This window comes from Furipterus horrens, unplaced genomic scaffold (genome assembly GCF_987537825.1).
Source record: "Furipterus horrens unplaced genomic scaffold, mFurHor1.1.pri manual_scaffold_13, whole genome shotgun sequence".
Taxonomy (NCBI): Eukaryota; Metazoa; Chordata; class Mammalia; order Chiroptera; family Furipteridae; genus Furipterus; species Furipterus horrens.
This window is the reverse complement of record NW_028327183.1, coordinates 19,532,130-19,546,387: the sequence shown is the minus strand read 5'-3', so window position 1 is coordinate 19,546,387 and position 14,258 is coordinate 19,532,130. Positions and strand designations below refer to the sequence as shown.

The 14,258-nt window shown below is 41.3% G+C and overlaps 2 protein-coding genes and 1 pseudogene across 2 annotated transcripts in view; 2 read left to right on the top strand and 1 right to left on the bottom strand.

Moving 5' to 3' along the window:
- LOC149994203 (leucine-rich repeat-containing protein 37B-like) overlaps positions 1–14,258 on the top strand; it is a 39,095-nt gene that overhangs the window by 8,832 nt on the left and 16,005 nt on the right. Inside the window, exons 4-6 of the mRNA XM_090260864.1 lie at positions 2,861–2,932; positions 3,559–3,639; positions 13,945–14,016. Coding sequence (XP_090116990.1) covers positions 2,861–2,932; positions 3,559–3,639; positions 13,945–14,016 — 225 coding nt within the window. The remainder of the gene's footprint in view (positions 1–2,860; positions 2,933–3,558; positions 3,640–13,944; positions 14,017–14,258) is intronic.
- Positions 269–1,421, top strand: LOC149994204 (heterogeneous nuclear ribonucleoproteins A2/B1 pseudogene; annotated as a pseudogene).
- The window catches only part of LOC149994200 (uncharacterized), a 38,600-nt gene continuing 37,592 nt past the window's right edge, over positions 13,251–14,258 (bottom strand). Inside the window, exon 5 of the mRNA XM_090260863.1 lies at positions 13,251–13,820. The gene's annotated coding sequence lies outside the window, so the exon portion shown is untranslated. The remainder of the gene's footprint in view (positions 13,821–14,258) is intronic.

Below are 14,258 nucleotides of genomic sequence, written 5' to 3'. Positions count from 1 at the left end.
AACTGTATCAAAAAGAAGAAATGGAGATGGGCAATGAGAAGTATAAACTGCTTTTGGAACACAGCAGAGGGAAAAGACACTTCAAGTTGGATCGGCAAGGATGTTACTTAGAGAGTAGCAGCAGCGCCGGCTTGCCGTGTGGAGGCTCCTTCAGCGTTGTTGTTTCTCCCGCGGCGGCGGTTCTCACTACAGCGTCAGGACGAGTCCGGCTCGCGTTCGACCGCGGAGAGCTGTCTCATCTCGCTCGGCTGCGGGAAATCGGGCTGAAGGGACTGAGTCCTCGATGAAGAGAGAAAAGGAACTGTTCTGTAAACTCTTTATTGGCGGCTTGAGCTTTGAAACCACAGAAGAAAGTTTGAGGAACTCCTACGAGCAATGGGGGGAACTTACAGACTGTGTGGTAATGAGAGATCCTGCAAGCAAAAGATCAAGAGGATTTGGTTTTGTAACTTTTTCATCCATGGCTGAGGTTGATGCCACCATGGCTGTAAGACCTCATTCAATTGATGGGAGAGTGGTTGAGCCAAAACGTGCTGTTGCAAGAGAGGAATCTGGAAAGCCAGGGGCACATGTAACTGTGAAGAAGTTGTTTGTTGGTGGTATTAAAGAAGACACTGAGGAGCATCATCTTAGAGATTACTTTGAGGAATATGGAAAAATTGATACCATTGAGGTAATTACTTTTGATGACCATGATCCTGTGGATAAGATTGTGTTGCAGAAATACCATACCATCAATGGTCATAATGCAGAAGTAAGAAAGGCTTTGTCTAGACAAGAAATGCAGGAGGTTCAAAGTTGCAGAAGTGGAAGAGGAGGCAGCTTCGGTTTTGGAGACTCCTGCGGTGGCAGTGGAAATTTTGGACCAGGACCGGAAAGTAACTTTAGAGGAGGATCTGACGGCTGTGGAAGTGGTCGTGGATTGGGGGATGGCTATAATGGGTATGGCGGAGGATGTGGAGGAAATAATGGAAGTGGGAATTATAATGATTTTGGAAATTATAACCAGCAACCTTCTAACTGTGGTCCAATGAAGAGTGGAAATTTTGGTGGTAGCAGGAACATGGGTGGACCATATGGTGGAGGAAACTATGGTCCTGGAGGAAGTGGAGGAAGTGGGGGCTATGGAGGGAGAAGCCGATATTGAGCTTCTTCCTATTTGCCATGGGCTTCACTGTATAAATAGGAGAGGATGAGAACCCAGACGTAACAGAACAGCTTCAGGGTATCGAAATAACAACGTTAAGGAAACTCTTATCTCAGTCATGCATAAGTATGCAGTGATATGGCAGAAGACACCAGAGCAGATGCAGAGAGCCATTTTGTGAATGGATTGGATTATTTAATAACAGTACCTTACTGTGGAGGAAGGATTGTAAAAAAATGCCTTTGAGACAGTTTCTTAGCTTTCTAATTGTTGTTTATTTCTGGTGGTCTTTGTAAGAGTGTAGAAGCATTCCTTCTTTGATCATGTTAAATTTGTAAGTTTCAGGTGACATGTGAAACCTTTTCTAAGATTTTTCTCAAAAGTTCTGAAAAGCTATTAGCCAGGATGATGGTGTAATAAGACATAAAACGTTTTTTCCTTTAAAAAAATTTTAAGTGTGTGTGTAGAGTTAAGAAGCTGTTGTACATTTATGATTTAGTAAGATAATTCTAAAGGGAATAAAAAAGATGTTACTAGAGCAATGCTGTTTGAAGGGCCCTTAGGGATCATCATACAGACATTGTGGATGGAAGAAGCTTGCAAAAGGAGCGTGAGGAAAGGCAAAATACAGAAAAAATACCTTGAGTACCTGTAGAGTACACCTCAGAAGAATAGGAGATTAGAGCCAGATCTTCTAGGGCTTTGAAGGCCAAGCCAAGGATAACGTGCCAGGCTACCATGTTATCACACCTGTGCTGGAGGGCAAACTTTCGCCTACAACAGAGTCACTTGAAGAGCCCGTTAAAACTCAAGCTCCACACCCACAGTTACCGATTCAGTTGGTCCAGAGTAGGGCTGGGAATTTGCATCTTCAGTAAGTTCTCAAGTGATGCTGGCTGGTATTGGAGAACCACTTCCAGAGTGTTGATCTGGTGACTGTGTGCAGGATGGATTAGAAAGGGAGAGACCAGAGATGGAAACACCAGTCAGAAGACGGTTATACTCATCTAGGTGAACACTGAGGGACTCAGCTGGGATCAATGGAAATAAGAGTAACTATAGACAAGAATGGGTGTTTTCAAATAAAAATCCAGTACCACTTTGGTTTTTTGTTTTCCCACCACTGTACAACCGAGGCAATTAAATTCATGGGTTATTAAAGCAATGTAAAATAAAAAATGAATTTCTGCCAAAACAGTAGGAAGTATTATTCTGAATTAGTTCAAAGTTCTGAATTTTAAAAAGTGGCAGCTTCCTTTTAAGTTATGTGAAAAGGGATCTTTTATTTCTTCTGGTATTGAATTGGCCTAGAAAAACAGAACTAAGCCAGGAAAGTGTGTAAGTGTGAGGCTATTTCTTTTTCATATCAGAAATTTATAATATATAAAGATAAAAGCTTTCAGCTCATAATTTAAATTTGATGAGGCCACAAAATATCATCTCATCAACTCTGCTCTCAGGAAAGATTATCTTCAGAATTTATCAAGATCTATAGTTGTATATTTTATTTATGAAGATCATGAGGGTGAGATTGTTCAGGGAAGTGAGGGCAAGTTTACGGGCTCTGGAAGGTTCAAATCCCAATTCCTAAGGTTTAGAGCTTAGACTAAAGCTATGTATTCAATATTATCATTCCAACCCCTACCAATTATTTCTACTATTTTGGTATCTAATAGCTAATTCAGCCAATATTTCTCTTTTACTTTTTTCTAGAGATTTATCTGGAAATAACATAAATTTTATTCAAAAGAACACATTTGAAGCACTCCCTTTCGTTGAATATATGTAAGTTATAACTTCATGTGTCTAGAATTTTTATAAAACTTAATTGTAAATCTTTGTTATTTCTTTTGAAGTAAGATTAAAATTGTATGAGTAGAAAGCTGCTAAAGTTATGTAGCCAGTCCTTTTTGTCTCTAGCCCAGACTAGTGTGAGAATTACCTCACAGATCGGAATGAAGCATTCCACAGCAGTGATTCTCAGCCAGGGTGGTTTTGCACCAGGCGGCACTTGGCAATACCCAAAGGCATTCTTAGTTGTCAGGACTGTAGATATGCTACTGGCATGTAGTGGGCAGAGGCCGGAGTTGTTCACCATCCTACAGTGCACAGGACAGCCCCCATGACAAAGAATTATCTAGCTCAAAATGTCAATAGTTTTTAAGTTGTGTAACCCTGTGCTAGAGAAATAAAGACCACTTAATGCAAGTATTTTTCAAGCACTTACTGTTTTGCATGTGTACACATAAAAGCCTAGCTCATATGAGATATCTCCCACAGTGAGATTTATTTAATGTATAGAGGGAGTATTGAGGTTGTTTTTTCATATATAAATAAGAATCACTGCCAAAGGATAAATGATCTGAATTTTGTTTTTCTTTTTTGTCTTTTGCTTGTGTCTCCTTTTGAAGAAATCTTGGCGGCAATTCCATTGAGTCACTGAGCCCCGAAACATTTAAGGCCTGGCACGGAATGCAATTTTTACACACGGTGTAAGTGAAATAGAAGATAAATACATGTAAAAAGCTATGTGTGAACACATCATCCAGGGATTGGTGGGCTGGGTGTAAGCCCAGTTTGAACTCTGAAGAGTATGGCTTAGGAGCCATTCATTTTTCTCAAATGAGGAAACAAAGGTACAAAGAGGCCAAGGACTTGTCTGACTCACACGCAGGCCCCGCTTTCCCCAGCACAGACCTTTGGCGGGGGCGATAAAAGGCAGCAAGCAAATATCGTTCAATGTAGCGTCATGGCTGTCCCAGCGGTGCTGCTGCTCTGACTTGTGAATGGTCCTTGAAATTCCACTTGTGAGTTTAGCTTCGATTCCTGCTCACGTGCAAAGTGTCTAACTGCGTAAATGTATGGAACATAGGACTGAAAGGGTTCAGCTTAGCTCAGAGTTCTCCTCAACCATGGGTCTCTTAAACGGTAAAGCAGGAAGTCTTCCTAAAAACCTGCTACAGGGCACGTCTCTCCTCAATCGCACAGAATGTTATCTTTTTGAGAAAGTATGTCAGTCTGAAGTGATTTGTCTGTGGCAACGGGACTCTGTGAGGTATGGGGAAATATGCTGTTTATGTGAAGGTGTGCTGTGAAAAAGTAGTCATCAAGAAAATACATCACTGTAGCCTAATTCCAATTTCTTTCCTGACCTCTCCTCAGTGAGAAGTGTGGGTTTTATTCTCTCACAGCTCAAAAATTCTGTGATTTCTCTGGGACATGAGCAAACCACAATGCGTATGTTCAGTGGCCTGAAAAGGATTTTGGACTCCTGGTGAAGACTGTTGTCTACACCTGCCTTTGAAAAGGCTGTCTTACTGTCTTATGGTTCGGAAACCCAACTTCCCACAATTCATTTCAGCTTAGATGCGGGTGTTCAGGGTGTGTCTGGAGCTGGACTGACAGTTCCTGCAGGTGTCCCATCTGTGGCAGCCTTCCTTTTCCATTTAGTTTGCTGATCCCTAACTTGGGGAAAGAAGGCTGAGGGTCAGTTTCCCTTTGGCCCGCGCATCAGAGAGCAGCAGGCTTCTGGGGCCCTCCCACCCAGAGGTCTCGGTGGTGTCAGTGCAATGCCCTAAACTCAGCAGCTTTGCCCAGCATTGTGTAACACGGAGAGTTTCTTATAAGAAGCTGAGTTTCACTATAGTTAGGAAGGCAGCACAGGAAGAAAAAAGGTTTCCTGGGCGCCATGCCCACTGTGTATCAGCACTGTCCTAAGTGCTGGGGTACAAGGGAGAATTGGGCAGGGACTTTACCCCCAAGAAACTTTGATACTGGAAGGAGGAAGATGGCTGTTGTTGGGAAGAACATGGGAGACCCACGCAGCATCTCTGCAGCAGGGTAACAGGAGAGGAGGGAGACTAAGTGGGAAACGAGGGGTGGGCCAGGACAGATTTGTCATCCAGGAGGCACCAACTTGTTGTTCTTGAGTTTCTGGGTTCATCTTAAATGACAGGAAAAGGTGTTAGAAATAAAGATACTCCTGTGGTTTGTCCAGAGCTGTACTGCTAGAACTAATGCACAGTTATTTTCAAAAGCTTGTCACAATGCCATTCGTGTGTGCTGGGGGCTGGGCTCCTTTGTTTGGGGCCAAAGCTTTGTTAGGGACAAGGCTAATTTGCTTCAGGAAACATCTGCCGTAATGAGATACAAACTAAATCGCATCTTTTTCCAAAGGCTACTTGCCCAGGGAAGATGCCACCGCTCAAGTTGAGTCATTTGATCATCTATACAATGTATTACTGGTGTTTTTATATGTTGAAACAATACTTTTCTCTGCATTAAACAAGTTTGTGACAAGTTTGAGGTAGACTTACCATGAATTGAATGGAACTTAGGCTTCAAGGCTCTTCACTTGCATGGGCCCCCTTCAAGGTATTAGGAGAGGCACTAGCAATTTTCATATTTCTAGTTTGGCATGTCGGTATTAGGATTTCCCAGAACAGATGATGCTCAAGCTCCACAAAGTCTTGATTCACCCCTGGGATTCAGGTAATTATAATTAAGTTTCTTGAATGAAGTCTTTTTTTTTTTTTAAGTATATTTTATTTATTATGTTGTTACAGTAGTCCCAATTTTTTCCCCTTTGCTCCCCTCTGCCCAGTACCTTGCTTGCCGCAGCAATGTTACCCCCCGTAGTTCATGTCCATGGATCGTGCATATAAGATCTTTGGTTTCACCCTTTCCTATGATACTCTTAACTTCCTCCTGTCTATTTTGTACCTACCAATTATGCGTCTTTATTTTTATTATTTTAAATATGCTTTATTGATTATGCTGTTATAGTTGTCCCAATTTCTTTTCTCTTTGTTCCCCCCCACCCAATGACCCTCCTCCCTCCAGTTGTCCCCCCTCTTAGTCCATGCCCATTGGTTGTGCATATAGTTCTTCTCGACATCTTCCAGTCTACTCCACTCCCTCCTACTATGCTTCTTAATTCCTGTACCATCTCCCTCCCTTTCCCCCCTTCCCCCTCCCTGCTAACCTTTCCCCAAAATGTTCCGCATACGTATAATTCTTTTCCCATTCTCATTGCCTTCTTAGTTTGTCTTTGTTTCGGTTCCCTAGCTTCTGTTGTTGGTTGTTGTGATAGTTTTCATTTTAATGTTCATAGTTTTGATCCTCTTTCTCCTAAATAAATCCCTTTAACATTTCATGTAACAGTGGTTTGGATCTGATGAACTCCTTCAGTTTTACTTTGTCCTGGAAGCACTTTCTCTGCCCTTCTATTCTGAATGACAGCTTCGCTGGATAGAGTAATAGTGGTTGTGGGTTTTTGCTTTTCATTACTTTGAATATTTCTTGGCAGTCCCTTGCCTGCAGAGTTTCTTTTGAGAAATTAGCTGATAGTCTTATTGGGACCCCTTTGTATGTAATTCTCTTCTTCTCTCTTGCTGCTTTTAAGATTCTCTCTTTATCCTTAATTTTTGACATTTTGATTATAATGTGTCTTGGTGTGGTTCTCCCTGGGTCCATTTTCTTTTTTTGGGAACTCTCTGTGCTTCCTAGATTTGTAAGTCCATTTCCTTCCCCAAGTTAGGGAAGCAGTGCTTCATTATTTTTTCACATAATTTTTCAATTTCTAGTTCTTCCTCTTTTTCCAGCAACCCTATGATTTGGATGTTGGCCCGCTTATAGCTGTCCCATAGGTTTCTGAGCCTCTCCTCATTTTCCTCACTTTCCGTTTCCTCTTTCTGCACTGGTTGAGTGTTTGTTCCTTCCCTATGTTCCGATTTGTTGATTTGACCCCTGCTTTTCTTTCCCTCACCACTAGTTTTGTATGTGTTTTTGTTCGTTTCAGCAGGACTAGCCTTCATCCCTTCCCCATCTTGTTTAAGATCTGCTGTTAGGTCTGTAAGCATTTTTATAACTAAAGCTCTGAACTGTTCCTCAGAAAGATTTCCTAACTGCTGAGCCGTTAGATTAGATGTTTGCTGTCTGGTCAGCTGCATCGCCGGGGTTTCTATCATGATCTGTGCCATCTTGACAGTTTTGTTTTTACCTTTGCTTCGTGCGTATGGCTGTCACACCTCCTACACTATAGGCTGTCACACCTCCTACACTATAGGGGGCGGAGCCCCATGCACTCATCACAACTGGGCGACCCTTCTCACCACGCTGTGGCATTTTCTGTGGGGATGGGGGTCCAAGATGGATTCCTGCCATTCAGTCTCTGCTGAGAGACCGGGAGCCTCCTCCTCAATCCCCACCCTTTCCGGCGCTCTCAGTCCAAGGCAATGGGGTTCTGCCTTCCCTGGCGTTAGAATCACAAGCTGACGAGTCTGGTCTGCAGCTGGGGGTTCTCCCCAGGTGCTTCTTGCCTCCCCTTAAATACAGATGTCTGAGCTTACCGCCGTCCCGCCGCTGTCGCCAATGCTGCAACCACCAGCACGGCTTGACCTCTCTGCCCTGGCTTCGTCCCTCCTACCGCTCCGGACGAGCACCGCTTCCTTATAACTTCATATGTTGGACTTCCATTTATTTTCTGGAACTTCTGGTTTTTTCTGGTTTTGCAGTAGTCGTATTCCTTCTTAGTTGTGGAGAGAGACAGAGCGTGTCAGTCTAGGCCTCCATCTTGGCCGGAAGTCTCCTGTGTGTCCAATTATGCTTCTTAATCCCTGCACCATTTCTCCATTTCTACCTCTTCCCCCTCCCAGCTGATAACCCTCCAAATGATCCCTATACGTATGATTCTGTTCGTATTCTGGTTTGCTTAGTTGGATTTTGTTTTTATTTTTTAGATTCAGTTCTTGATAGTTGTGAGTTTGTTGTCATTTTAATGTTCATAGTTTTTATCTTCTTTTTCTTAAATAAGTCCCATAATAATGGCTTGGTGATAATTAACTCCTTTAGCTTTACCTTGTCTGGAAAGCACTTTATCTGCCCTTCCATTCTAAATGGTAGCTTTGCTGGTTAGAGTAATCTTGGTTATAGGTCCTTGCTTTTCATCACCTTGAATACTTCTTGCCAGTCCCTTCTTGTCTGCAACGTTTCTTTTGAGAAATCAGCGCATAGTCTTATAGGCACCCCTTTGTAAGTAATTCTCTGTTTTTCTCTTGGTGCTTTCAGAGTCTCTCTTTGTCTTTCACCTTTGGCATTTTAATTATGACGTGTCTTGGTGTGGTCCTCTTTGGGTCTAGCTTGTTTGGGACTGTTTGTGCTTCCTGGACTTGTATTTCTATTTCCTTTGCCAAATTTGGGGAGTCTTCCTTCATTATTTTTTCACATAAGCTTTCAATTTCTTGCTCTTCCTCATCTTCTGGCACCCCTGTGATTCAGATGTTGGCATGTTTAAATCTTTCCCAGAGGTTCCTAAGCCTCTCCTCATTGTTTTCAATTCTTGTTTCCTTATCCTGTACTCGTTGACTGTTTTTTTCTTCCTTGTGTTTCAAATCATTGATTTCAACCCCGGTTTCCTTCCCTTCACCATTGGTTTTGTGTGGATTTTCCTTCGTTTCACTTAGCATAGCCTTCCCTTCTTCCCTTATGCGTTTGCTGTAATCAAGCATATCTGTCAAGCCTGTGAGCATTTTTGTCACCAGTGTTTTGAACTCTGCGTCTGTTAGGTTGGGTATCTCCTTGTCACTTAGTACTCCCCCTGGAACCTTGATCCGTTCCTCCTTTGGGCCATACTTCTCTGTCTCCTCATTCTGACAGGCTCCTGTGTTTGTTTGCCTCTGTGTCTTAGATAGTGCTGTTACTTCTGTTACATTGTAAGGGGCGGAGCCTTAGAAATTCCTCAGTACAGCGCGATCTGTTTTACCACGTTGTGGCACTGTATGTGGGGGAGAGGTCCGAGAGGGAACAAGGCTGCTCGCTCAGCACTTGCCCCTTTTCCAGGCACTTCTCCCATTTTTGTATGGGACTGGCACCTCTCTGGCTGTTGCCCTGGCCGTCGTTCCCAGAGTGGGTGGGTCTGTGGACATTCTAGGACCATGGGGGCCCTTTAAACAAGCAGGCTCTGCTGACACTCCGGCACTTTCTTCCTATACCCCAGCCACCACTGGTTTGCACAGTCAGAAGCAATGAGGCTTGATTTTTCCTGGTGCTGGGACCCTGAGTTGCGGGGTCTGGACAGGAGCTGGGAACACTCCCCAGGGTGTCCCTCCCTGCTTTGTAAAACATATGACTGCGCTTTCTGCCGGCCTGCCATTGGCGCTGCCACCAGCACACTGCATCCTCTCTGCCCCTCCTACCTGTCTGGATGAGTATTTCTTCTTTATATCTTTCTTTGTTGGACTTCCATGCAGCTTGATTTTCTGGAACTTCTGGTAGTCTCTAGTTTTGAGGTACGTAGTTGTATTCCTTCTTAGTTGTGCAGGGATATGCAGCGTGTCTGCCTAGGATTCCATGTCCAGAAGTCCTTGAATGAAGTCTTTATGTTATTGATAAATACTCAATGCACTGAGCCACACCCGCCAGGGTTGATGGCTTGTTTTAAAAAATTCTTTTAGCCCTGGCTGGCGTGGCTCAGTGCAGTGAGCGCCGGCTTGTGAACCAAAGGGTCGCTGTTTCAAATACCTGTCAGGGCACAAACTTGGGTTGCAGGCCAGGTCCCAAGTAGGGGGCGCACGAGAGGCAACTACACATTGATGTTTCTCTCCCCCTCTTTCTCCCTCCCTTCCCCTCTCTCTAAAAATAAAATCTTTTTAAAAATGCTTTTAGCTCACTTCATTGATTCTAACGACACAAGCTCCATGATTTTAGAAAACGAAGGACTCTACAATGTAGAAAAGCTGTACCTCATCCAGGTAGAGCCCACTCACATTCTGGCTTGTCTGTGGTACATCCATATTGTGCCAAGATCATAGGCACTAAGAGGGTATAAGAGGAAAATCCAAGCCTTAGCCCTGTTGAATTATTGACCCCACTCTTGAGAATATCAGTGAGGTAGGTCAGGCCACACTAAGAAGGCAAACTGAGCAGTGATCACGGAGACACCCTAATGCCCCCCCTAGTCAACTAACCTTAACTGGTTTCCTTTAGATAGCTGTGAGCAACTAAAGGATGCTCTTTTTGGTAGAGACTGGAATCTTGGCAGCTTATTCTTAGGTTCAGAAAGGCATAAACACGAAACTGAAAATAGCAGTGGGGAATCTGTCCTTTAGGATGATCTAGGGTGGTTGTTTTATTTGTAATAGTACAAAAGTTTTGAGTTTGTCAAACCCAGCAGGTTACGATGATACTTCTCTTTTTCCAACTGCATCTTATTGTTCTCATTTATAACAAGATATTTTCTTTCTCTCGAAAGCATAGTAATTCTTCCTCTGCCCCGTTTCTTTAGTACTTACAATTATTAGGTGCTTATGTTTCAGGCAGTATACTTAGTACTTTTAGTTATGATACAAGTAAGATACTGTGATTAAAGCTCTTAGAAAAGTGCTTTGCACATGGTAAATGCTCATCACGTGTTACCTAAGGCTGTATCTCATTTTCCCAACAACTCTTGTGATGCAGATATTATTATCCCCATTGGAATTCAGAGATAGATGTTGGACAGCTTACCTAGGTTCATACACTGTTAATAAGTGGTAGATCCACTTATGAGCTTTGCAAGGAATTTCCTATTCCTTTTGGCCATTAGTGTTTCTGTGGACATGTTTTTAATTCTCTTGGGTGCATACCTGGGAGTGAATTTCTGGGTCATATAGCACCTCTACGTTTACCTTTATTGAGGAAGTGCCAAACTGTTGTACACAGTGTCTTCACCATTTTGCATTCCCACCAACAATGTGTGAGGATTTCAACTTCTCCATATCCTTGCCAGCGTCTGCTACTGTCTGTTTGGCTATAGCCATCTGAGTGAATGTAAGGTAGTATCTCACGGCAGCTTTGATTTGTATTTGCCTACTGACTTCAGACATTAAGCATCTTTTCATGAGCTTATTGGCAATCTGTATATCTTTTTTGGAGAAATGTCTCTTCAAATCTTTTGTCCATTTTAAAATGTGGGTATTATCTTTTTGATGAGTTGTAAGAGATCTTTACATATTCTGGATATTCTGAATGTGAGCCTTTACCAAATATATGAGTTGCAAATATTTTCTCCCATTCTATGAGTTGTCTTTTCATTTTCTTGATAGTGTCCTTTGAGGCACAATTTTTTTTTCATTTTTATAAAGTCTAATTTATCTATTTTCCCTTTCGTTGTGCTTTTAGTATCATATTTAAGAAACTGTTGGTCTAATCAAGGTAATGGAGGTTTACCCCTCGTTTTCTCCTAAGGATGTTACAGCTTTAGCTCTTACATTAAGGTCTTTGATTTGTTTTGAGTTAATTTGTACTTATGGTGTGAAGTGCAGGCCGAGTCCAACTTCATTATTTTGCATGGGGATATACAGTTGTCCCAGCACCATTTGAAAAGATGGTTCTTTCCACATTGAATACCTTTGGCACCCTTGTGGGAAGTCAATAAACAGTACATGTAAGGGTTCATTTCTGGACTGTCAGTTTTGTTCCATTGATTGCTATGTCTAGCCTTATGCCAGTACCACACTGTGATTGCTGTGGCTTTGATTTAGGTTCTGAAACCAGGATGTGTGTGTCCTTCCACACTGTTCCTCTTTATCGAGAGCTTTTTAGCTATTCTCGGTCCCTTGAATTGTTATGTGATTTTAGAAATCGCTTGTCAATTTCTAGAAAGAAGTCACTTGAAATTTTAATAGGGACTGCATTGAAACCATAAATTGATTTGGGGAGGAGGGTCATTTTAACAGTGTCATCTTCCGATTCATGAACACAGCATGTCTTTCCATTTATTTACATCTTTTAAAAGTTTCTCTACACAGTGTTTTGTAGTTCTTAGTATATGAGTCATGCACTTCTTTGGGTAAATTCTTTTGCTAAGTATTCCATTCTTTTTGATGTTGTTATAGATTGAGTTGTTTTCTTAATTTCATTTTTGGATTACTCATTCCTAGTGTTGAGAAATACAGCTAATTTTTGCATATTGGTCTTGTATCCTGCAACCTTGCAGAACTCATTTATTAGCTCTAATAGTTCTTTCCTAGATTCTCAGGAATGTGTCCCATGGTCTTCCAATTTCCTGAGCATATTTTGAAGCCCTCCGGAGTCTCTATGGACATCTCATTTCTCAGCTTTGACTTTTAAGCTTTTTTGTTAGGCTTTTTTTAAAATTTTGCACCAACTGTTATCTGTTGCCTCAGCAGCTGCCCTGTTAAAACATTTACCTGCAATTGTTTTCACAAAATTGCCCCTGAGGACAGAGGCTTTTGGCGCTACCTAGCTCTCAGTCAGGTCAAAGACAAACCTTTTAAGTGAGTCTTCAGGGAACTACCAGACAGTTCTTTGGGAATGAGATTGTATTCCATTCTGCTCCCTGTGGTACTGGTCATGTGGGCTGTTTTTCAAGGTTACTCCTGGGATGGAGAACAAAGGTCTAAGAAGAATTAAAGCAACACAGATCACTGATCTTACAGAAACTAATTAATCACTTTTCTTGAATAAATGTTCCCTGGATTCCTGCAAGCTTGCTGGTTAAATTTTTCAGTTAAAAAAATTGAGTATTTTTTCCAGTTGTATTTTTTGTTGCTTTTTTAGAAATGAATTTTTGGGTGTCCTTACTTCACCATTTTTACTAATTTGCCTACAACATGGTTTTAAACTTGACTATACATTAGTTAAATATTTAATCGTGGGGGATGATTAGGAAACAAATAAAAACAGAACATGCAATTTCTCATCGAGGGTCTCCCAGATGGGTACATGAAATTTGAAAATGTATTTCTTTATTTAGTGGTCTCATAAGTAAAGTTAAATTACCAGTTATTTTAAACCCCTTTTCTTCATAGAAGTTAAACAGACTTTGGAGTCAGAATTGGGTTCAAATGCTACCTCTGCTTCTTACTAGCTTGATGACCTAGGACCAGTAATACAACCTCTCTGTACCTCGGTTTCCCCATTTGTAAAATCGGGTAATAATATTTATCAGTAAGATTATTGTGAGGGTTACACTAATGATTCTTGAGAAGAGTTAACCTAAAATCAGACTTTCTTTCCTTTCTTATTTTTGTTTGTTTTGCCTGTTTTAAATAGTCGAGAATAAAATTTATTTCAGCATTTGGAAAAAAAAGTTTCGTCAAAATACACACTTGTTCATTTTATTCATATGTAGTTAAAATGTTATTTATTTATTAAACAAACATTTATTAAATACCTAGAAAATTTTCGGCACTAACGGTCCAAGACATTGACAGGTAAACAGGTGATTACATGATATGTAAGGAAGCTTGTGATACAAGAATACACATGGGAGTATGTGATGGGAGTGTGGTTTTCACCAGCTCCTCTTAGACTTTTCCCTTCTTTGGCTCTACACCCAAGGAGTTTGTCTTATTTTTATTTTTAACTGGGTGGTTTAAACTGGAATTTAAAAAAATTTCTGTAGATGAAAGAAAAGCAACTTGAATTATCGAGGATGCTACAATAGGTATTTTCTGTAGAGCAAGAGCCTCCTGTCAGCATAGTCACTTCCAGGGTTTTCCATCTGAAAGGTCTTTGGCATATTTTTTTCTTTGCTGTCCACTTTTCTTCCTCTTCTTCCTCCTCCTCCTCCTCCTCTTCTTCTTTGTTTTTAAAATTCTCTTCCCCACTTTATCATTTAGAGACCTGGGTAGTTCCCAACAAAGAGTGCTTTACAGATTCTCTGGGTGATCTATAAGCAAAGACAGAAAATAATATTTTTTAACCTTCTAGTTTTGTACCAACAAAATGAATATAAAGTTTCATGGTAATTATTGAAAATGCAGATAATTTTTATTCTATTGCATTTTTTTCAGAATCCTCAGTGATAATCCTTTGACGAGTCTTGACGATCCCTATCTTTTTAAATTGCCAGCATTAAAACATCTGTAAGTATTGCGACAATCTCTTGGTTCATGAGATGACTTCTGCTTTTTTCTACTTTTTTTTTTTTTGACTAAAAAGTCGTAATTTAAATTATAACTGGTTTATTGCATAAAAGTTATTGGCACAGTGGCCCTGGCTGGTGTGGCTCAGTGGATTGAGCACTGGCCTGAGAACCAAAGTGCCGCCGGCTCTTCCCAGTCAGGGCACATGCCTGAGTTGCAGGCCAGGTCCCCAATTGGGCCTG